At 43.1% G+C, this 21,877-nt stretch overlaps 2 protein-coding genes across 2 annotated transcripts, besides 1 other annotated feature; both read right to left on the bottom strand.

The window, feature by feature from the left end:
- Window positions 1-1,510: 1,510 nt before the first annotated feature.
- Window positions 1,511-1,566: a mobile genetic element.
- Window positions 1,567-10,375: 8,809 nt separating this feature from the next.
- Window positions 10,376-11,902, bottom strand: Parp16 (Poly(ADP-ribose) polymerase 16). The gene has a single exon (NM_166177.3). The coding sequence runs from the start codon at window positions 11,614-11,616 to the stop codon at window positions 10,537-10,539; it is 1,080 nt and encodes a 359-aa protein (NP_725583.1). The 5' UTR covers window positions 11,617-11,902; the 3' UTR covers window positions 10,376-10,536.
- Window positions 11,903-13,042: 1,140 nt separating this feature from the next.
- On the bottom strand, window positions 13,043-14,677 carry CG4409 (uncharacterized protein). Its single transcript, NM_001103867.3, has 3 exons — window positions 14,131-14,677; window positions 13,766-13,980; window positions 13,043-13,219 (listed from the first exon to the last, which is right to left on the bottom strand). Exons 1-3 carry the CDS (start codon window positions 14,636-14,638, stop codon window positions 13,112-13,114), a joined length of 831 nt encoding a protein of 276 aa, NP_001097337.1. The 5' UTR covers window positions 14,639-14,677; the 3' UTR covers window positions 13,043-13,111.
- Window positions 14,678-21,877: the final 7,200 nt, after the last annotated feature.

Below are 21,877 nucleotides of genomic sequence, written 5' to 3'. Positions count from 1 at the left end.
CCAGCTCACGGCCCCAACTTCCAACTCGCAGCTGCCTTTGTTGCGGCATAAAGGCGTTATTAATATGCTTATGTGCTGCGGATCGTTGCAGTATATGTATGCGTGTTTTTCGAGTGTGAGTCGCGTCCAAAAGGGTTGCATTCGGAGCCAGGTGCTTAACATAATGCCACACACATTAAATTTTAAGTGTCAATGGCGCCGCTTCTTTGTTGCCTTTCATTATCATAATGCTGCTAGCTATAAAAATGCTTAACTTCTCAGTCCTTTCGGACCCTCAAGTGTGAGTGGCTCTGTGTGGATGTCCTTATACAGTTTTATGCCTGGCAAAAGGGACCAACAAAATCGTATCTAATAAAAAATGTAATTGTCCAGACTAATTCCACTTGTAATCTGAAACCCCAAATGATTATTACATTTTTTATAGATCTGATATTAAAGCGCTTATCCTTAAATTGATTTAGACTTAAAATAAGTCAATGACGCAATTAAACTGAAAATTAATTTATTTGACCTATTTAGATTTGATAACGACTCATTGCCTAGTCCTAAATTTTGTGAATTAATTTTAACACTAAGATGTGATCATTTTAGACGAATTTTGAAATTGAAAAAGGAAATGTGACTTTTTAATATTGACAAGAGAACAATGTTTGCTTAACATAATAGTTTGAACAGTTTTGGTAGCCTATTCTTTTTATAAAATTCAATTAGTTTCACATTGAATTGCTTCAAAAGTTCTAGTGATTGAATAGTGCATTCAAATAGCTAATCGATGTTGTGCCTGTCTTGCAGATACCAGATCCATTAACAGTGCACTCTAGTTAAGTGCAGATTGTTTGCTGTCTTCCAAGTGAGTGGTGCCGCCTGTCCAGTCTCCACTGTACTCCCCTTGTTCGCTTGGCTGGCTTTGTTTGTTTGTTTGTTTATTTATTTGCTTGTTTGTCTATTTTGATTTATTTCATTTGGAAATGATGCAGTGTCCCCGTGGTCGTCGTCAACCCCTGAACTCAACTGAGTTTAGCTAGTTGAGGGTTAGCAACTGCTTGCCAACTCAAGTAGTTTGCTGGCATATGGCTCTGAGCTATTTTTATTTAATTTTTATTCCAGTCGAGATGCTTCAGTTCGCCAGCCCAGTTTAGGGCTTCTTATTTGTTCATGAAAATTGCGATTGCTGTGTGATATTTACTCCGACGTTCATTCGACAAATGGTCTTGTTGGCCAAAGGTACTCATACTCTACAATAATTTTCCATTTCTATTTCATTTTATTTGTTTATTCTGTTGTCACCGAGGGAATTTCATATCCTTGGTTTCGAGGGCCTTGGCAAGCTTCTTATAAGTTTTAAATACCTTGCTCTCAATCCCCTTTGGTTTGGTCAAAACTTTTTAATTAGCCTGATCTTGAATAAAAAGCGAAAATTTTTAATTACGCCCAACTTTACGCCAAAGAAAAACTTATTTGAAAGGAAAGTTTTCAGAGCGAGAGTAACGTAAAAAAAAACAGCAAAAACAAGCGAAAACGTCATAGTTAAGTGTCGCGACTATTAGATACCCGTTACTCAGATAGACAAGTGCTAGATATATAAAGAAAACAGTTGGGGGATACCCTGCACACTGGACATAGACTGGGCTAATCCGGAACAAGAGTATGTTATTTATAGTGTCACTGCCTTTATACGGACAGAGAAACGGACAGATAAAAGGCTTTACAGTGTTAGTGATCCCAAGTGGCTATATACATATTCATCCTTCTCCCTGTGACATACTTCTCAACGAATCTAGTATATCCTTTTACTTACGAGTATCGGGTATAAAAATGTCACACAGATCACAGGGCTTCATATAGGAATTATTCGTATGCATAATGAGCGTAATAGAAAGGACGAAAGGCGACCTCCGAACTGCTGAAACAAAACATGACGCCATCCAAAAATGAATTTTGAAGTCTTCGCACGTTCGCAAATGGCGCTCATTAAATTGCAAATTTAAATTTAATTAGTTATTTATGCAATTTGATATTTTCGCAGGCTGTTTTCTATTTGTTTGCATTTTGCGGCCATTTCAATGTAAATTTCATCACGATTTGTTATTCATATTGAGTTGAATATTTTCTTTTTTTTTTTGGGTGCGCATTAGTTGTTTTTACGCCTTTAATTTTCGTTTCGCTATTATTGCATTTGTGCGTAATTTTTTCTATAAATATTCAGTGGCCATTAAATGCAGTTATACATATTAAAAATTTGTACTGCATTTGTGATTTTTTGCATTTTGTCTGTGGCAAATAAATATTTGATTGCCCATTTGTCACACATTGACCCGAATGGAATAATTTCTGCGCATAAATATTAATGAGTTTCGCTTGGTCTGTTTAAACTTAGTGCTCATTTAAATGTCATTAGCTGGTTGTCATATCTGTTTTGGTGAATGCAGTAATGGCATAATGTCAACCATTATCATATTTTGTGGCACTGATTCGAAGCTATGTAAATTTGAAGGTACTTATAAAGCAATAAACGTGGCTAAGTGCCAAATAAAATCATGTTTTTAACACATTTAACACGAAAGGGGTAAACCTAAGTAATATCGATCGAACAGCTTACACCATAACCATATTCTAAAAATATATTCTTTTCTATTAATTTTTCACCTCTAGATACTTGATAATATAAAATATTTTTATATTAATTATTCAAATTTGGAATCACTAGTTATTATTGCCAGCCGCAACAAAACTACCAATTTGATAATAGAATTCAGCGAAGCATTCGAGTGTAAGTTAAATTCCACTTATCTGCTTCTTAAGTTCCATTTTAATTTAATATTTCAAATTTAATATTTCAATTGGCAGTCAATCGAAGATTCTCGGAATCAAGTCGCCCTTAAAGCCGCTTTCCCCGACCATAATCCATCCCCACTTATCGCAATCGCTTGTCATGTGCAAATTTGTTTGCGAATTTGTAAATAATTCCAAATTCATTCACTCGACTTTTTTCTAGCCTCGCCATGCTCCTTTTTCTATGGCCACGCATCAAGTTGATTTATTTGCATGGAAACTTTCTCGGTCCGTCGGTTTGTCTGTCGTGAAATGATTTACATAGGGATAATAGAAAAAAATAAATTGATTTTAAATCATTTCAACAGCGTGTAGGCAGCGCGCAAACGCCATTGCCAGGGTTGCCAACTCAGTCCGTCGCATTTGTATGCAAATACGCGTGAAAATCAAAAAAAAAATAAATAAGGCAAGAATAACAAAAGGCAAGTTAACGAGTATTCAAAAACGAGATTAAAATAGGAGTGCTTCGTGAGTGCCGCCTGCTGTGATTTATACGCCTCGTTCCCATTTGGCATCCATCCTCCATCCTCCAACCTCCAAGTTCCATCATCCATCCTCATGATGTCACATCAGAGTTGCCCCGAGCCAGAAGGGCAGGAAAGTATTCAATTTTTTTGTGCGGGGGATTCTCCCACAACTGGACAGGGTAGCTCAAGATATTATTAACATGTTGCTGCACACTCTTTGGCCAAAATTGATTCGCAACTTTGGGAGTTGTGTGTGTGTGTGTGGCGGAGTGGGTGTGTGGGTGCAGCGGAAGTCAGCTGTGCTCAACCCCGTTTACATTCTTGTAATCTTTGGCAAGAGGCATTTTACCATTTTGCATAGTTCGACGGTGTAGAGTAGTAGTCTGTGTAGTGCTGCCTGGATCCTGGCCCATGATTTACTCGCTCAGTCACAAAATATGGAAATTGCTCATGTCTCAGCCTAGGACATGTCACCGTGTCCCACCTCGTTTCTCACCTGCAGTTGCTGTTGCGGTTTTTGTGACATGCCGCATCAATCCATCGCCATTTTGCTGTCTCTCGTGTTTGGGCCTCGATGTGGTGATGCTGCCTGGCAGGGATATAGTAGTCCTGTTCGATCTTTTACCAGCCATGTGGACTCCTGCTCCTGCTGGCAAATTGAATAGATTGCTAGGTGGACCAGCCGCAGACGCAGTCGCTTGCTGGCAGCATTTTGGCCCGAATTTTGCATACATAAATATTTATGAATTTATTAAAAGTGAACCACACACACTCGCCCGCTCTTTTGCACGCCGGGGCAAACTGGCGGCTGACTGGATGGATGAATGCATAAGTCAGCCGCTCACGAGTGCCGTGGGAAAGGGGTACATACACTGAGCGAAAATATATCGATTTGTCATTATAACATTCATCATCGTCATAATATATCTTCTACAAACAAACTTTACATTTTATTTAATAAAATTAGATTATTTTCGCCAAAATGATGTCGATATAATTGTCATGTCTTAATTTAGCCAATTTGCTTAAAAGCAATGCAACACTTAACACTGCTATTTGTTTATTAAAGTATTTTTATCATATATTTTGCATAGTAATATAGCTCTCTGTAAAAGGGAAAGCCCTCTGACGTGCATTTGGTCGATGGTTTGCACGGCTGAAATGGTGAAAGGGCGTGGAAATGGAGGCTGCTGGGCCATCCAGCCGTCAGCGGCAACGCCTGCACACATGCCACAGGATCGGTCTGGCAAGGCGGGGTGATGCAGAGCGGAGCGGGATGCAAGCACCATGCTCGATGTACAGCGAAATGTTTGGTACATTTTTGTGAAAATTTGCACCACATAGCGCCATCAGTCGACCGTCATCCCCCCGTACACCTCGGTCCACCCCAGGGGGATGCCCCCTTAACGAAAAAATGAACGAACTGCACAAACTGGCGCGTTTCGTTGGCTCTGGGGGTAGGGGTTTTCTGGGGGCTCCGGATCCGGAGATTCGGGGGGTCCATTCATTTGCACCAGAACAAGGCAATCGCATATTTGTGGCAGGAGGACGGTGAACGAAATTGTCAAGTTTTTGAATGCTTCAGTGGCTCAGCGGCTGTCGCTGTCGTTCAAACTGTGGACGAGGTCCTTGGTCCTTGGTCCTGGTTCTGGGCCCATGGTGCATGGTCCATATGTCCGTATTCCCCGGGCCCCGGGGCCAGGCATAATGCATGAAGTTGTCATTATCAGGGCCAATTCAATTGAGAATTTTTGTGCCTAATTCGGCACAGAGGCGGCCGCAGCGGGTGCAACAAAAGAAGCCAAATTTCGCATAATTGAAAATTTTTGGTGGACCAAAAAAAGGGGAAAGGCCACGTTGATTGCGAAAATTTTGTTTGACCATTGACGTGGCACTTGATTATACCCCTGTAACTTTCGAAAGTGGTTGTGTGTGTGTGTGTGGGTGAGTGTGTATGTGTTGCCAAAGTAATTTAAACTTGATGTCAAATTCAGGAGAGTCATTCAATTTCAATGTCGGTGCATAATTTTGTGGGCCTTGGCGTGAGTGTGAAGGGCACTTGCGGCTGCCAGTTACGTAATTACCTGAGGCCCTATAATTGCCAAGGACGAGGGTTCTCCCGAATGACGCGACGTTTTTCCGGCTCCTTACTCATCACTTTCGAATCCCCATGACCGTGGCTTCTACGCCAAAAACCCCAAATTCAACTTGAACGCAATTTATGCAAATTCGCTGGGAAAGACAACGCACATGGCAATCAGCAAAATGTGTGTGTTGACAGCCGGTTCGGAACTGAACTCAACTGAACCGAACTGAACCGAACTGAACTGATCTGAGGACGAGCCCCTGCCATCAGAATTCCTATTCTACGGACACGTCCAGCCTTGGCACATTTAACAAGGCAAGCCGCATCGAAATCCGCTCGATTAGCATAAACGCATTAAAAATATGCCACCCCCATGGAGCAACGCATATGGGCTATGTGGGTTTTGAAAATGGGTGGGTGGATTTTTGGGGGGTGGAGTTTATGGATTATAATGTTTGTTTTGACATGCTCGATGACAGCGCCGGTGGTCGAGTCGAGTTTTCAACAACAGGAGCATGTGAAAAACATCAACAAAATTTTCACTAAAGTGAAAAGTTTTTATATAGAACTTAAAGCTATACAATTTGCAATACAGAAAATAAGATCTTTAAGTGATATGTGCACGAATTAAATGGTAAAATAGTAAAATATTTGTATACATTTAAAATGTGGTGGCATCTACTAAATACCATGCAATCTATATGCAAATGCTGTACAATAATTTATATTTAATCGGTTCAAGAGCACCATCAACTGCGGCTGCACATATGTATATGTCATTTGCGAGAAGGGGTATTAATCTATATCTATAAAACCAGAGAGGTCGAGAAACGTGTGTGGGAGGGGCTAAAGGGCACAGGGCACTGAATGCAATCATAAATAAACAGCACGCATCTAGAATACTTGCATGCAAATTGGGGGCCAAGAACCAAACCGCGACACAATGGGATTTTCCCCGCCCACTGCCCGCGTTGTCAACGTAATTTACCATTTTTCCTTCAACTTGCATAGTCTACGGTATGCATCACTCACTCACTTAGCACCGCACGCTCCCTTCTGCAGGGCCTTTGTTTGCACTGAGGAAAATATTTAGGTTCTTCTGTCAGATATCTCTGGAACTATAAGAAGTGTTCTATCAGCATGGATATTGTTGGATTGTTGGTTTCCAAACAACTTCCACGAAAACAACCTAAAGGAACAGTATGATCTTTTCACATATACTTTTAGCTATGTAAGTATTATTTGAAACCAACTATGGCTGTCAAATTTCCCTCAGTGTGATGCAAATTGCGTTTGCGAGCGGGCTGCGCTGATGAGCTCTGTGCGTTGCATACTTCGCGGCGCAGACTTTTCAACCTGCCACGGACGCCGCCCATCAGTTATTTGTCTCGCGTGGCATTGTTTGTCTTGCGAGTGCTGCAAGCTCGGCAGCTGCCTCGTTCGCCTGCCCGCCTCTTTAATGTGTGGGTAAATGCGACAAAATTAAGTTAACTGCCAGCATTAATGCACATGCAACAAACCGAGAGAGCGAAACTTTCGACGCGACTCTGCCAACTAACTGGGTTTTGAAGCGCAAATGAAATTCAACAAAATGTTAGCTCCACAGTCCGACAGCGAATTAGGCTGCCATCAGGCGGATTTTAAATCAATTGGGTAGCCAAGCTGCGTGACAAATAAACCTAAACGGAACGACCACACTGCGTATGCGCAATCTGCAGCTGTGGCAGCTTGTCCATATGCTGCTGGCGATGCGATTAGTTGGTTCAGACCATCACAAGACCACGACCCTTTGTGTCGGGCATTATCTGCGTGGCCACTTGAGTGACTCAAAGGGGCACTTTGATCTCAGACCCCCCCTCCCCGCCACACACTTCCCACCACCTGAGATTCAACCAATCGCAGTCCCAGCACGACACCGAGCAAAATAATAAACTATTTGAAGAACTCCATGATTAATAATAAATGTTATTAATATTTTCAATTGCTATCAACTAGTAAGGCATTGTTAATTATTGAAAATGCCTATTATTTATTCTTCTTAAGCGAACTTTAGTATCAAACGATTGGCTACTACTTTGCTTTTCAGTGCTTCATTCCAGTGGCATCTTGATTGCCTTCGGCCATCGGGCTCTTCATGTTGTGGTCACTAAGCAATGGATATGGACACCTGATTAAGGACCATAATGGCGGATGCAGCTAATGCACTGATTAGCAAGGTGCACACACTCGCACACACACACACACTCACACACGCGCCGAAGGTGGGGTATCCTTTGAGTTCGGTGCGAGTATTTCCAATAATTAACAATCTCCCAATACGGAATTGGATACTCCCCCACTTGAATCTATTGAATCGAACCGACCGAATCCCATTGAATTGAATCGAAATGGAGAACTTGGCAGTTCATTGGGGAAGCTTCCTGCGCGGGGCACGTTGCACTTTACCCGGATTTCGCCGGCAGGGGTTTCTCGCTGCCCACTGACTATCGGTGGCCACACTTTATGTTATTTTTTTTTCGTTAGCCACGTCGGTACAAATCAATTTATGCCCGGCCAACGTTTGAACAATTTCTGTTTCTGTTTCGGTTTCCGTTTCTGGTTCTCTTTGTGCAATTGACGGGCCAATAATTAAGCCGGAGCCCAGGGAAAACGCTCGGAGAACGCATGGAAAACTCATGGAAAACTCACGGAAAACGGAATGTACCACTGTCCCTGCAGACCGGCTGTCTGGCCCGGTTATGTGGCATGTTCTTATGACTCTGCTGTCGTTGCAAAGTCAATTTTCTTGCTTATTTAAATTTCAAAGCAAATGACAGAAGGTGTTGTTGCGCTGCCACAAACTGGATTAAATTTCGTTTAAAATGTAAATGGAAAAAAGCGTGATAGACAGGTTGGGCTTTTGCCGCCTGAATCGTATCCAAATTGCGTTTACAACGGCGTAACATCAAAAAAAAAAAAAGAAACGAAAAGAAAAAAACCGAAAAAGAATCACCGAACGCTGGGAAAACTAAACAAACACCTCATCAAAGTACATCAAAGGACGCCACCCCCCCCAAAAAATAAAAAACAGTAAAAACCCCAAAAATAACCAGGAGGGGAGAAAAATCAAAAGCGAAGCGAAGGAAAAAACGATGGTTCGAAGAAAGAAAAACATTTTGCTGTGCACGACGCAGAAAATAAAATCAAGAATTTCACACCTTATCAATTTTGCTAGATTAACAAAACGAACAATGGGGTGGGCCGTTCACCACCCACTCCGGCCAGGGAAATTGCATCATCAACGTCCTTGCCGCATTGTGATCGACATCATCATCATCATCATCATCATCATCATCAGCTCCATCGTCTGGATGCAGGGGAAGCCAACGTCACCACACTTTGTCATTAAGGAAGTCAAAAACTTCGACCCCAAGCGGTGAACTGGGCAAAATCGGGGGATGCTACTCTCTTTCGCTACGGAAAAGCTCGGAAAATGGAGAAAACGGTGGTAAAATCGGTTTGGCTTTGTGTGACAGCAGCGTTGACATTTATTTTGATTTCAGTTTCGAGTGCAGAACCTAAGTGGGTGAACTTTCTATTTTCCTTCATCTGTTATCCACTCCAACCTGTTCAACCATTCCCCCAGCCCCTTGATACACTGAGCAAAAACATAACTCTCTTATTTAAATATTTTTAAATTTCCGAATTATAGTATCTGCGAGATAAGAAAACGTGCGTTATAATCATGATTATTTCTTTTCTAAATGATCATATTTTAAATGACAAAGTTGTAATTGACCTACTTTTACTTATCTTTATAAAGCTGTAACATTTTCTTTCTCTGCTCTCATGCTAATGTGCATCTCGGCTTAGCTTTCCGCTCAGGGGATGTCCTTTTTATTTTTGGTGTCGCTGCCACTAAATTGAATTTTATGTGGCGAATGCCAACTTTGATGTGTGCCTTTATTAATGCTAGCTGCGAACTGTCGGCCGGGTGGCTGAAGTGAAGGGCTTTGGTTGGGAGAAATGGGGTCTAAATCAGCACTGATAGAGCGTCGGCTGAGTGTTTACGGTAATTGCAGCACAAACAGGGGCGAAAACTCCCTTCGAGCTGGGGGCATGTAAATTCAATGAAATATGGCTTGCAAAAATGCCTCGCACAAGCAACGCCTCAAAATGCCAGCAATGCGCCGTTCGTTCCTCCCGCCGACCATCTGAACATCTGAACGGACGACCATGTGGCCATGTGACCATGTGACCATCTGACCAGCGGCGGAAAAGTCCGGCCATCGAACGGCAGCTTGGAATTCCAGGCATAACTTCTAGCAGCAACGAGCAGACGAGCATATGTAAAAAGCGGAGCCAGCCAGCGACACATAAGTACACACGAACACACATTGCTGGCGGGTTTCCATGACACAAAAAAAAAAAGAAAAGAAAAGAAGGAAAAGCGTGCTACAAAAAAAAAATGGAATGGAAAATCTAGCCCAGCCAAGTCTCTAAATTGTGTGGCCCTAAAAGTGTCCGGCGGCACTAATGCTCACAGAACGTGCACATAAAGCAAAAGTGCTGGTGAACTTAAATTTAGATAGTAGAAATATGAAATAGTAAGCTAACTTTGATAACTCATTTCAATGAGACAGGCTAATACATTTAAATAATGCGAATTTCCCCTTTTAATGCACTTGTGCTTGCATTAGGTAGTGTGGTATTTCTCCAAGTGCAGTGCCCACTCAACACGCACACACACACAAATCTGTCTGTGTCCTTGCCACATGCAACGTCTGCTGAAGCTGCTGCTGTTGCCCAATGGCCGCAAGGAATTTCACACAATTGCTAGAAAAATTGCAGAAAATTGAAAATGTGCGAGAGCGCATAAATTTTTACTGCGTCACTTGTGAATGCTAAATTGTTGTTATTTATGTGGGCACTGAAACACCACGATCCGCCACTTTATCCCTTCCATTCCCTTGAAATTCCACCAGAGAAGATAGAATCTCTGAGAAGAGTTAAGATACAAATCGATTTCATTTCACACATTACAGATGCCTGTCACTGAGTTCTGTTGCCGACTGCAGTGGAATATCGAACTGAAGTCGGCAACAGAGCTCTGCTGCAGTTCAAGGTCACAGGATATGGATAGTAAAAGATAACGATTATCACTTTTTACATTTACAAAATACCTCGCTTGAATACGTAGAAGCCAGTGCGAGCCAACAGGCGAAAGAAAGTGCTTCCGAAATGGGCCATCGATGAAACGATCAGCAGGCCAACGCCCAAGGATATGGCCTTCTTGTGGTATCTTTCCAGCCAATTGAGCAGTTCTCGAGCTGGCTCCGCCATCAGTTTGATCTGTCGCTCCATTGCGTATTCATTGCAGCTTTGGCCGTACAATAGTAGATACGATACCTGCATGGTGTTCGCATCCTTGATGATCACTTGCTTCTTATCGCGGCTGGTTTCATTGTCCTGGAAGACGAACTCTACCACAGCCACGCAACGCAGTATCGATCCGCAACGGGAGCCACCCACGCCAGCCTGGGGCTTACTCCTGGCCAGGGCTTCATTGATATCGCAGGTTAGCTCCAGATACTTTCCATTGTCCAGGGAATTTTGGGAATTCAGAAGCGCATAAACCTTCTCTAGCTTGCAGCCATAGAAGCCCAGGCGAACGGATTCCTTGTTCTCTTGCCGCAAACTGGCATATGCCTCCCCCTTCTCATTGCCCTTGCCTGTTCGCACCTCAAAGATCTGGGTGGGTGGCTGCTTGGGCGGCGACATGCCCAGGTGAGCGTACAGCTCCTGGAACTCGCAGGGTCGCAGTGAGCTCAAGGACACGCGATCGGCCTGATCCACCAGGATGTCCGTTAGCAAACGAACCACATTGGGGGAGCAGGCCTGATAGTCGCAGTGCATGAGCTGCTGCTGCAGCACCTCCAGTCTGGGTGCATCACCCAGCGTATTAAAAACCAAATCTATGGTATTCCAGTGGCTGGGAAATGGTCTCAGCCGCGTTCTGTAGCGATAACTCCAGGCGGCGGCCATAAAAATCGTCCACAGAGCCTCACAGCCCAGAAAATCGTCCTGGAGACGGCGCTGGACGAGATGTAGGTCCCTCAAATGAGGTGTCACCGGTTTTAATGACAAACCTATCGAATTCGGCAGTAGTGCCACCAAACGCCGCCAGCTGATCCTTTTCGCCGGCATTTGACTGGGATATCCCACCGAGTTGGCGCCCGAAAGCAGAGTCATTTCCACTGGATTTCGATTTCCCTCACGAGACTGAAATTTGGAAATTGTAATTCTGCAGAGTTTTCGTCAAGCCGTCGGGCATCAATCTAAGCCTCCGAAAATCTCGACAATCGAATGAAGTGTGTCGCTCAGGTCGCAGGTCGGATGATTGCCCCGGACTGGTTGCAGGAGATTGAATTTCGTTCTCGAATGCACTCGAAAAAATTACAAGGGGATTTTGTATTTCACTTTAGCTGTAAATAATATTGGAAAAAATAAATTTATACAGCTAATTTTGACAATAAAGTCTATTTTATGGCATTCACTTCGAAGTTATTCCAGCTTAGGAACTTCGCTTCGATACACTGAAATAATGAGTATTTTTTTTCGAGTGCATGCATAGTAACAGTTGGCAAGTGTGATCTCTGGATGGGTTATGGTTGGGTGGCTGGCTGGTTGGTCTGTAATTGATTAATGGAGCCTGATGTCGAATGCCTGATGCCTGCTGTCTGCCGCTTGATGGCTGACGCTCACCTTATGTCGGGGGTGACTTAACCTGGATCGACCCGAGTTGAGATGGGAACACCAACCAACCACCCACCAGCCACCGACCAACAACCCCCGCTGCCGAGCCAACGGCAACCCAGAGATGGAATGGTCAAAGTTGCATCATAGCTACGCAGTTAATTGGATACTTTTTCAATACTTTTATCTCTGGCAGCAACCCCATTGGTTGGGTCGGATCCTCCACCTGCTGCTTGCTGCATGCGTAATTTATTGATATACTCGGGCTAAATTATGAGTCTCCTGGGGGGCGCGAGAAGGATATAATTTTTTGTTTTTCCCGCTCCACCTCTCGCGTCGCCTGGAAAAGCGGAAAAGCGCGAGGCTGCAGGTGTGGGTCTGTGTGAAAATCAGTTAACCGAAAAAGTTTGCAACTTTTTGCCCGTGCTCGCTGCCTGTGAAATCAAAGTTGGAGTTTATTCAAATAAACGCCGACATTAAGAGAGTTGCAACTGTTGCGTTGCGCCGTTGAAGGCGTCTCCTGGCATTCGGCGGCATAAATCAGGGCCAACAGCCGTGGCAACTTTTTTCGCAGATAAACTTTTGACGTCATTTAACCCTCTTGTTTTTGCCTGCCTTTTTTGGGGATGCCTGCAATGTTATTAATATGCCCAAGTTTCTTTTGGCGTTGTCAATTCCCCGGAGGCCTCCGCGCTTGCTGCTAAATAATTCCACTTCCCATCGATTTCCCACCCAACAGGACAAACGAATGTCTTTAAAGAATTCCCCTTCCGTTTATTACACACTAAATGGGGAGCCCAATTTCATATGCTCGTGGTGGGCAAAAAGTGGCAGATAAACAGAACACTCAGTGATAACATACTTACCAAATTGTTAGTCAACAAAATTAGGATGAAATGATATAAAGGTCATATACTTGAATAAGTTTGTCTAATTCATACAGTTTATTTGCCACAGCGAGCTTAAAACAAGCCCCTAAGACTTAGGCAAACTAAAAACTGGAAATGGATAGATACGATTTTACGGACTCCACAATCCGCTCCACATAGATACTGTTATTGTGCAGGACAAATAGTAGATTTCGCAACGGCATTGAGTTCTGAAATGATGAAAATGAGACGTGAATCAGTGCGGCGAAATCAATTATCAGAAACACTCTCCATCGGAATGGCTGATAAATATATATGGTTATGGGGCTGGGAAAAATAAATATAAATTGCCTGCTGGCTGTCGATTTGATTTCATAAATATGTGCCTCACGTAGGCCAGCTCAATTGCCAATTAGAAGCGAGGCGAAACGAAAAACACTGGGAAATGTGGCCGAAAAAAAAGCATAAAAAGAAAAAGGCGGTGGCACTTGAAAATTCGTAGGCATCAACGGAAGTTGATTTGTATACGGAATCGCATATAAAGGTTGCCCACTTTTAACCTATACCTTTTTGGCCAAAACTCAATAAAGCAATCGGGAATTTTTCTCACGTCCCTCTTGGAAATTATTATGGAGCTGGCAATCGAATGGAATTCCTTTAAACAATTTTCCCCAAACATACGCGTAGCCGTAGGAGTGGGGCCAGCGAGCAAACAAAGCGTGTCCCCTGGCTGAAATACAATTACCACATGGTGGACCCGGGATTTCCCAGCTCACCTGCAAACCGCTCAAAATCTTGGCAAACTTTGGACTGCTAATGCTGTCGACAAATGCTGCGAACTGTTTGTTGCTCTCAAACTCGTCGAAGAATAGGGCGTACAGTTGGTCCTGCGGCAGAATTTCCAGGACCCTCTCCACCATTCCATGGAGGCCAGTTTGTGCTTCTCCAGCGGCGGAGCTGCCATCTTCGGTGGTTGTGACTTTTGTTGGCTCTGAAAAATGCAGAAATAGTTCTCAGTAGATTTCAGACAATAAATAAATGCTTATTTAATATTCACTTTCTATTTTGTGGATTTTATGGATATAAATACCAATAATTAAAGGAAATCTTTACTAAGACAAAAATCATTACTCATACGCACCGTTGACCGCTGCGGAGCTCAGAATGGACGGTTTGAACACTCCTGCCACCGAATGCATCACCTTGACGACATCTAGTCCATTGTTACCCAGATAGTTGGTGAACTCCAGCACTTCCGGCAGCTGAAGTATTTTCCGCTTGATGTCCGCGAAATCGCTGCTGGCGAGAAAGGCGTACGACCTTTGAAACTCCGCATCATGATGATAATAGTGAGCAGCAATGGACTGGACTTCTTGCAGAGGAATCAGTGCCACAAAGGCGCTCAAATCGACGGAATTGTTGACCGGACTTGGCTTTTGGCGACTCAAAAATATCAAATCATCGGACGCGTTGCCTTGGTCGCTTTCGTCACTCTCTTCGCTGGCCGTTCCGTCGAGCGTCACGAAGCCAATGCCACTCACATCCGATTCGTCACTACCCGGCTTAATTAGATCGTCCTGGGGAAAACCCATCGAAAGGGAAATTCCAGTGGCAAAAATGCACAAAACTAAAAGCTGGCCGCGATTCATACTGGCGATGTGAGCTTCTGTACCGATTCTGAACTTCTGACAGTCTCTTCTCACGGTACTTTTTCGCCCGCAGTTTTGTGGAGACTTTGGAGACCATTCCAGACTCTGACAATCGTTTTGTCCGAGCGATTATTTAATTTAATCAGTAACGTTCAACAAAAACACTCACTTGTTTGGGGGAATTCATGACCGAGGTGCAGCTAAGTGAGGTCACAACACTCGGAAAATAATATTAAAAAAAAAGTTTAAAATTATTGAACATAAGAACATTTAAGTTATAAAAGCTAACAGAGGCAATGTGTAAACATAATGAACTTTTAAAGGTTTTTCTTAGTGCTATTTTTTAAGTGCATCCTCTAGCTTAAGTATATAAAATATTGATTTATGTGGCTTATCATTCGCTTCGAATAGGCCATAAAACACGACTTGCTGCCTTAGGAGTCCACGGAATCGTAAATTATGGAAATGGGCGGGTATCCTGTGGGCGGTTTGGACCACTGCATTTCCGTCGATGCAAATCAAAAAGAAAAGCGCACCCGAAACACACCCCTATTTGGTGGGTGTTTGAGTGTGATACTACTCACACACTTTGACAGCTGGCGGGAATGTCACTCAGTCATTTAGTCATTCAGCCAACCAGCCAGTCAGTCAGTCAGTCAGTCAATCGCTCATTCAGGCGCCCATTCAGGTCTCGTTTCCAGCTCGCTCGCTTGTCAAACTGTGCATAAAATATGTGAATACATGCATATGTGCGCCCGCACACTCACATTCCGGCTGATGTATTCATTTGCTCATTCAGCAAGTTAAGTAGGAATAAAATTGTCAATTTTCATGTCATTATTTCATGTCGTCGTCGCCGTTTGCCGTATGTGTCAACTGTGACACACTCTCCACACTCGTCCTCGCCCCGCGTTTTCAGATATGATTTATTCACTTGGCTTGATTTATTACAACCCAACCCAACAGCCGCAGCGTGTAAATTGTTCTGCCTACAAACCAATAATAATTGTATCCCATCGTTGTCAACGTCAGCCGGCCGAAACTTTAGTTGCACCGCAATTTTTTACATAAATTATTTGACTAAGCCCCCAACTTGATTAAAACTTGGCCCAGACTAAGGCACTCCACTGACTCCACCGTAACGTATGACACTTTATGAATTTGGAGCGCAAAGTTTCGAGGGCTCAAACTTTGCCGGTGTCAGTTTGTCGGTTGGAGCCGTAAACAATTGGCCATGCCAGTTATCCTGCACTTCGAGAAATTACAGCTAATTCGATTTGAGTCGCTCATAATTGTTTAATTAGTTTCGACCATCTGATCGTGATCCACTGAAATATGTTTCGCCTAAGCTAGTGAAAAGTTACATGAACTCGATTCAGTACAATTTGATAAGCTTTAGTATTAATATCATATCTTAATTACTAGTTTCAACACTGTCGTTTAACTATTTCATATTAAGTTAATTTATTTATTATTGTTGATTTTTTAGTGATCCCTTAAAATACCAAATTCCTTGGTATTAAGTTATTTAGCTGGCTTAAGTGTTAACTTAAGGTATTAATATAAGATTTAAAAGACAATGCCATTTTAAAAGCTAAAGTATTTATCAGGTAAATTGCATATATATCCGAGCCACCTTTATGGGGTTTTTCCCAAGTGTGTCGAGCGGACCGAACTTATAAATTAATTTTGCCCCAACCAGAATACTTCAGCGAGCTCCTGGCATACCTCAGCTGCCATAAAGGTGGCTTCGGCCCAAGTTGGCGGCGACTTAATTAACTGCAGTCCGGCGAAGTCAGCGGTACACACGCACCTGGGGCCGTCGCACAGGACGAGGAGGGGGAAGAGTATGGGGCAAGCGGGGGCAAGGGTGCAGTGCATCCTGGCAGGACGCGGAGGCCAGTTAATTTCATGCTGCCTGGCTTTAGCCCCCCGAACGCCATGTGTTTTAAAGTGATTTTCTTGGCCAGGCGCCCTTTGTTTATGTTGCGGCATAAGAGCGCCGCTTTACCGCAAGTGTCAACATTTATTTCCAACTTAACACTTTTGGCGTAACATGGCGCTTAATCCGCAGCGCCAAGTCGACTTGGCCGCGCCAAGAACTTGACTAATTTTGTGCAAAGTTCAGCATTAACATTACCGCAAATTAGCAAAAGTTTTCGCACAAACAGCCGCAGCGCAGGAAAACAAAAAAAAAAAAAAATGAAATAAAATCGTAGAGCAAGAGAGAGTGGCGGAGCAAAGTGGTAAATCCGATTGCAGGGATTGCATGGTGCGAAAGCCCAAGGAAAACGGGGGGAGGGGGCCCAACCGGGCTGCAGGGAGCACTTTGAGTTGTGGCATCAGCAGACGTTGGCTGTAGTATCTGGGATGGTTCACTGACTGCCATAAATTAACTTGTCTAGGCCCGATTCCTTGCCGGGCGGCGGCCTGTCCCCAAAAACTTCTTGCCACATTCAGCAGCTGGATTCCGCAGACCCATGCCTCTTTTATTTTGGGTGCCTTGTAATCTGTTTCACATTTAATGTTTTCGTTTGCCAGCTTGGTTTCCACTTTTGTTGCACGTCGCAAAAAGCGTTGTTTAATTGGGTACATGTCCCCGAAATCGAAACGTCAGCAGATTAGTAAGATACTTAAAGCAAGATAAAGATACATAGATACAGTCGATCAGTCTCTAATACTAAATTAAGAGGTTGCTTCTTAAATTATTCAATCTTGAGTATATATTAGTAAATCTAATAAAATCATAATGAGAAAAAATTCATAATTACTTATACGCTTTGTGATGTATATAAATAATAGAGTTCATGCAACTTAAACTGCACCACCAATCGCATTAATGGATTTAATTTCGGCTAAGGTAGCTAACTTTAATAAATGCCTATTTATCTGTGACGTTTTTTCCCCGCACCGTGACGTTTTGATTACGATATTGGTTATTTATAGACGGACAGATCAATCGATATGCGCTTTATCCACGCCAACTTGTCCCACCGTCACTTGTCAATCAATATTTCGGGCTTGGCTTTGATTTCCATCTCCTGTCCCGGCGAAGGATGTCAGTAAACCGTAACAAAAACAGAAATTATGTCCTTACACACAGGTCATCGACGACTGATGACTGCTGACTGCTGCCCCGCCTGCGCAACCTTCAATCAATTGGGGTTTTCGCTATTTTCGGGGTAGTGGGCTATGTGGATAACTGGGGATGCCCCCCATCCCATCCCATCCCATCCCATCCCATTCTGTTCAATTCAGTACGGTCCGGTCAGGTCCTTCGAAGTGGAGAGCAGAGTGTTCCGGCGCTTTTGACACGTTTGGCAAATATTTGAGCACGTCTAAAAGCGCGTTTCGGTCTCCAGAGCAGGCAGGCGTTCAATATTTTCCACGACAAGCGCCGCAGCCTCAGATGACCGATTTCCACCGCCACAGCCAACTCCCTCCTGATTTTTCCCCAACCCCTTCCATCGCGTGGCAGTGCGTGCTTTGCCCTTGGCCTGTGGCTTAATTAATTTTCGCTTCCGTTAACAATTTTTATGCGAACCCGGCTCCTTGGAAGCGCTTGGCATGCGCTGATTTCGTGTTTATGGGTCCTTTAATTCGCCACTAATGCGGCTCCGTTTGCGGCGGAATTATTTGCCGGATACATGCGATTAGTTTTGCCCAGATTGCGAATAGTTTTCGCTCTCCATTTTGCAAGCGTGCAACAAGTTAATTACATAATTCAGCCAGCCTGCACTCGCTTTTCCCGTTTTTCACCCACAATATTTATGGCGCGGGCATTGGGACTTCCGATATAAACCAAATAAACACTAAATTCCGGTTAAATAGGCAACGACACCCAGACACTCGGTTGCAGCAGAAACTTGGCCAAAAGAAGTATATAAAATAAAATAAAATTAAATAAAATAGCAAAAGCAGAAGCGGCAGCAGCATCGAAAAGAAGGAGGGGACTTAAAAAATAAGCTAAAAGTCTTTTGAAGTTGCCAAAGTAAAAGCAGGGGTAAAAATGGAACGGAGAGGTTGGGAAAAGCGGGCAAATAGCGCGATATAAAGTTGGGGCTTTTTGGCTTTGACGCACGTAGCTCCCGATTTGAAAGTTTGTCGTGTGTGCTTCGTATATGTTTATATATATATATATAAATATATATAGGAAAAACAAGGAATCGACAGAAATTCGCAGCCCTGCTCGCCGAGCATCGGAGTTTGCTGCATCGCTTTTATTAAGCTTATAAATTTTTTATTTAAGACTTTTCACTTTGAGCTGTTCGGTGCGAGGCCTGGGGGCCCAAAGGCAAACAGGAGCAGCAGCAGCGACAGTCATGTGACATTTATTTGAGTGTGTTGCGCCAGGAGCATTTAAATTTCGCATTTTAGTTAAATGATTTAAGCACCAGACGACTTGCGCCCGCTAACCCGTCGAGGCCCATAAATTATCCAAATTGTTAATGCCGAAATTGTGAAATAGTGTGACACATTCATTAAATGCCCACAGCGCTGCATAAATGGGAATTTCAATAAAAATGCCAAAATGCACTGGCCACGACATGCGATGCGAAAACATTTGATAAACTGCAACAATTTCCCCCAAGGGCTTACCACTTTTTTCTCCTGCTACTTTTTTCTATTTTATTTTATTTTTTCATTTTTTTGCCAGCTGACTGCCTCTGTATTAGTTTGGTGAATATTTTAGCTGGAAATGCGACTAAATCCATATGGAGTTTATTCGATTTGATTTGTGGCCTGCTAAAGTTTTCAAAGTAAAAATTTGACCAATTTCGACCATTTCGATAATAAGATGCCGGCCAGCTATTGTTTGTGTGCAAACACACGGAGAAAAAGAATAGAGCTTTTTCAATATTTAATGGCATTAAAATTAAAAAAAAAAAAATAATAGAAGTGTACCTCATCAATTAATGGAAATAAATATACATATTATCAATTAAAAATGACACACTTTTAAGACTATTAAAGACATTACCTAAAATGAATAGCATATAAACTAAGCAATTATTTTCAATTAGTCTCTTATACATTGTGAAAGGTATTCTTTTTAGATTAATTATTTGATATAACAATTTTTTTTTGTGCATTTTGTGAGCTTGTTGGTCTCCAAAAGTGCCACGTGGTGCATATAAATTGCCAGGTCTCGCAACTTTTTCGTAGAGGTGCAAATTACTTTTGTTCTTTTTTGTTTGCTCTCGGCGTATATTTGCCTTATTTTTTCTATTTGGCTGACAACTGTCAAGCGTCGAATTGACCAGAGTTTTTGGCATTGCCTAAGCGTGCGTGTGAATGACCAAAAACTGGACAGGGACATGGACATGGAAATGGACGCACAAGTATTTATAGCAGGACTATCGACTATCTCATGCACGGGTACTACGGGTATGTGTGGTCAAAGGAAATCAATTTCCATATGCAAAACTTTTTTAGTGCACGTACTGGACGAGAGGGAGCCGAAATCGAATTTTGTCCATAAAATATTCAAATTGTTCGGTATAAACGACGCATAAACATTCTTTGTGCAGGACCTGCACCTGCAGCCCCATTCCCCACATCCCAAGTCCCCAAAACTCACACTCACACCCACAACCATTCCCATTTCGATCCCGCTCGAATCGCATAAATTTTTATGTTCAAATGCCAAAGGCCGTAGGCAGGCGATCGCTTAATGTGTCCCGCGGCAGAAATTCAATTTGTAGCACATCCGTGGCCGAAAGCGAAGGGCTAAAAAACAAGCAAGCCACTGGAACTGCAAATGCGAAAAAAGTGCAAATGTCCGACTGGCCAAAGGACCAACGACGAAGGAAGCAGAAGGACGAAGGAGCAAGCAGCAGGCAGCCAAATAAACCGATACAAGCCAGTAGCAAAAGTATCGCCCAGGAGAGCTGGGAAGAACACAACCTGGCTGCTGCTCCTGCTACTTTGCAATGCGAACGATTGATTGAAAATTGATTTCATTATGAACTTGTGATGCACATTCATCTACCCAACCAAGCCACCAAAGCCACCAGAGCCACCAACAACCTACGACCCAACCACATATCCTTCAACACCAGCCGGCTTTCCTTTCCTTTCCCACACAGTTTTGTGCATCTCAGTAGATAATTGGATTTCGGAAGGACTACAGTCCGTAGTGTGTATTGTGCTTTTCCACTTCCAATTAGTTATGGAATTTTGCTGTATTTAAATTTTTGTATTCCCCCCAGTTAGTCTTATCGGAATGTGGATGTGGTGAATGGGGAGAATGGGTGGCATCTGGGTGGCTGGACAACCCCAGATCCAGAAATTTTCCCAGGAAATTAAGCCGCTTATGGCCGGGCCATTCGGTTCCTTTTGTTTTTTAATGCTCAGCCATGCTCCCCAGCTCGGTTTCTGTTCAATCCCCACGTCCCCCCCCCTCCGTTTGGGGCCAAAAAATATTACTCGGTTGCCATTCCACTTAAGATTCCGCTGGCCAAGTGCACTTCTGATGGCCACAAATGGCAATGGCTGTGTTGTCTGTCGCGCGTATTTAGCATAAAAGGTGCGGCCAAGACTTTGGCACGGTCTGCGTGCTTTTGATGTTGCCCCCAAACTGAACAAAACCCCTCCACACCAACCCAAAAGCCCACGACATTGTTGATATTTTGCATCAAAATTCTGACAAACTTGTCCGTCACGGGGAAGGGGAGTGGCAAAGGGATGGGGGTCTAGATCCGAAGCGGAAGTGGCGACATTTTAGGATGTCACTCCGAGTTTGAGGTCGCCGCAAAGTGCGCAACACAATTTGCATAATGCCCGGTGGGACGGATGGATGTGGCTGCGGATGTGGATGTGGATGTGAATTTGGATGTGGATGCGGATGTGGATGTGGACGTGGATGCGGCGAAGCGCGCGGGGAATGGCGATGCTTGATGCGGTCTAGAATTCGGTCTACGTTTCGGATTGCTGCACTGGGGGAAAATATAAATTAATTACATTTAAAGTGGTGATCGCATTACGAGCGTGCATTATTAAATCTACCATTTGTAAAGTATGTTAATGGCACTTAATCTAGCCTCAAATAATTCATATTGCTAAAACGATAATTTACTTTAGAGCTCTACTAATCTACAATAGGTTTACTTTTTATTTCTACACAATACACTTTTAAAATGAAACTTTTCAAACTGAACTATTTCTGTTATTTTGATAATAATAATATCCCTTCGCGTAAGGACATTCTGGAATACCTATGATTAGAAATGCTGAGAT

Source organism: Drosophila melanogaster, chromosome 2R (genome assembly GCF_000001215.4).
Source record: "Drosophila melanogaster chromosome 2R".
NCBI lineage: Eukaryota > Metazoa > Arthropoda > Insecta > Diptera > Drosophilidae > Drosophila > Drosophila melanogaster.
The sequence above is the reverse complement of the archived record's forward strand: the minus strand, read 5'-3'. Positions and strand labels throughout refer to the sequence as shown.

Excerpts from the sequence above, each read along its gene's own strand:
- Parp16 (NM_166177.3), bottom strand. The coding sequence starts at position 11,616 with ATGACTCTGCTTTCGGGCGCCAACTCGGTGGGATATCCCAGTCAAATG.
- CG4409 (NM_001103867.3), bottom strand. The coding sequence starts at position 14,638 with ATGAATCGCGGCCAGCTTTTAGTTTTGTGCATTTTTGCCACTGGAATT. Across the intron at positions 13,981-14,130 it reads GAGCTCCGCAGCGGTCAACG|AGCCAACAAAAGTCACAACC; the intron begins GTGCGTATGAGT and ends TGCATTTTTCAG. Across the intron at positions 13,220-13,765 it reads AGATTTTGAGCGGTTTGCAG|AACTCAATGCCGTTGCGAAA; the intron begins GTGAGCTGGGAA and ends TCATCATTTCAG.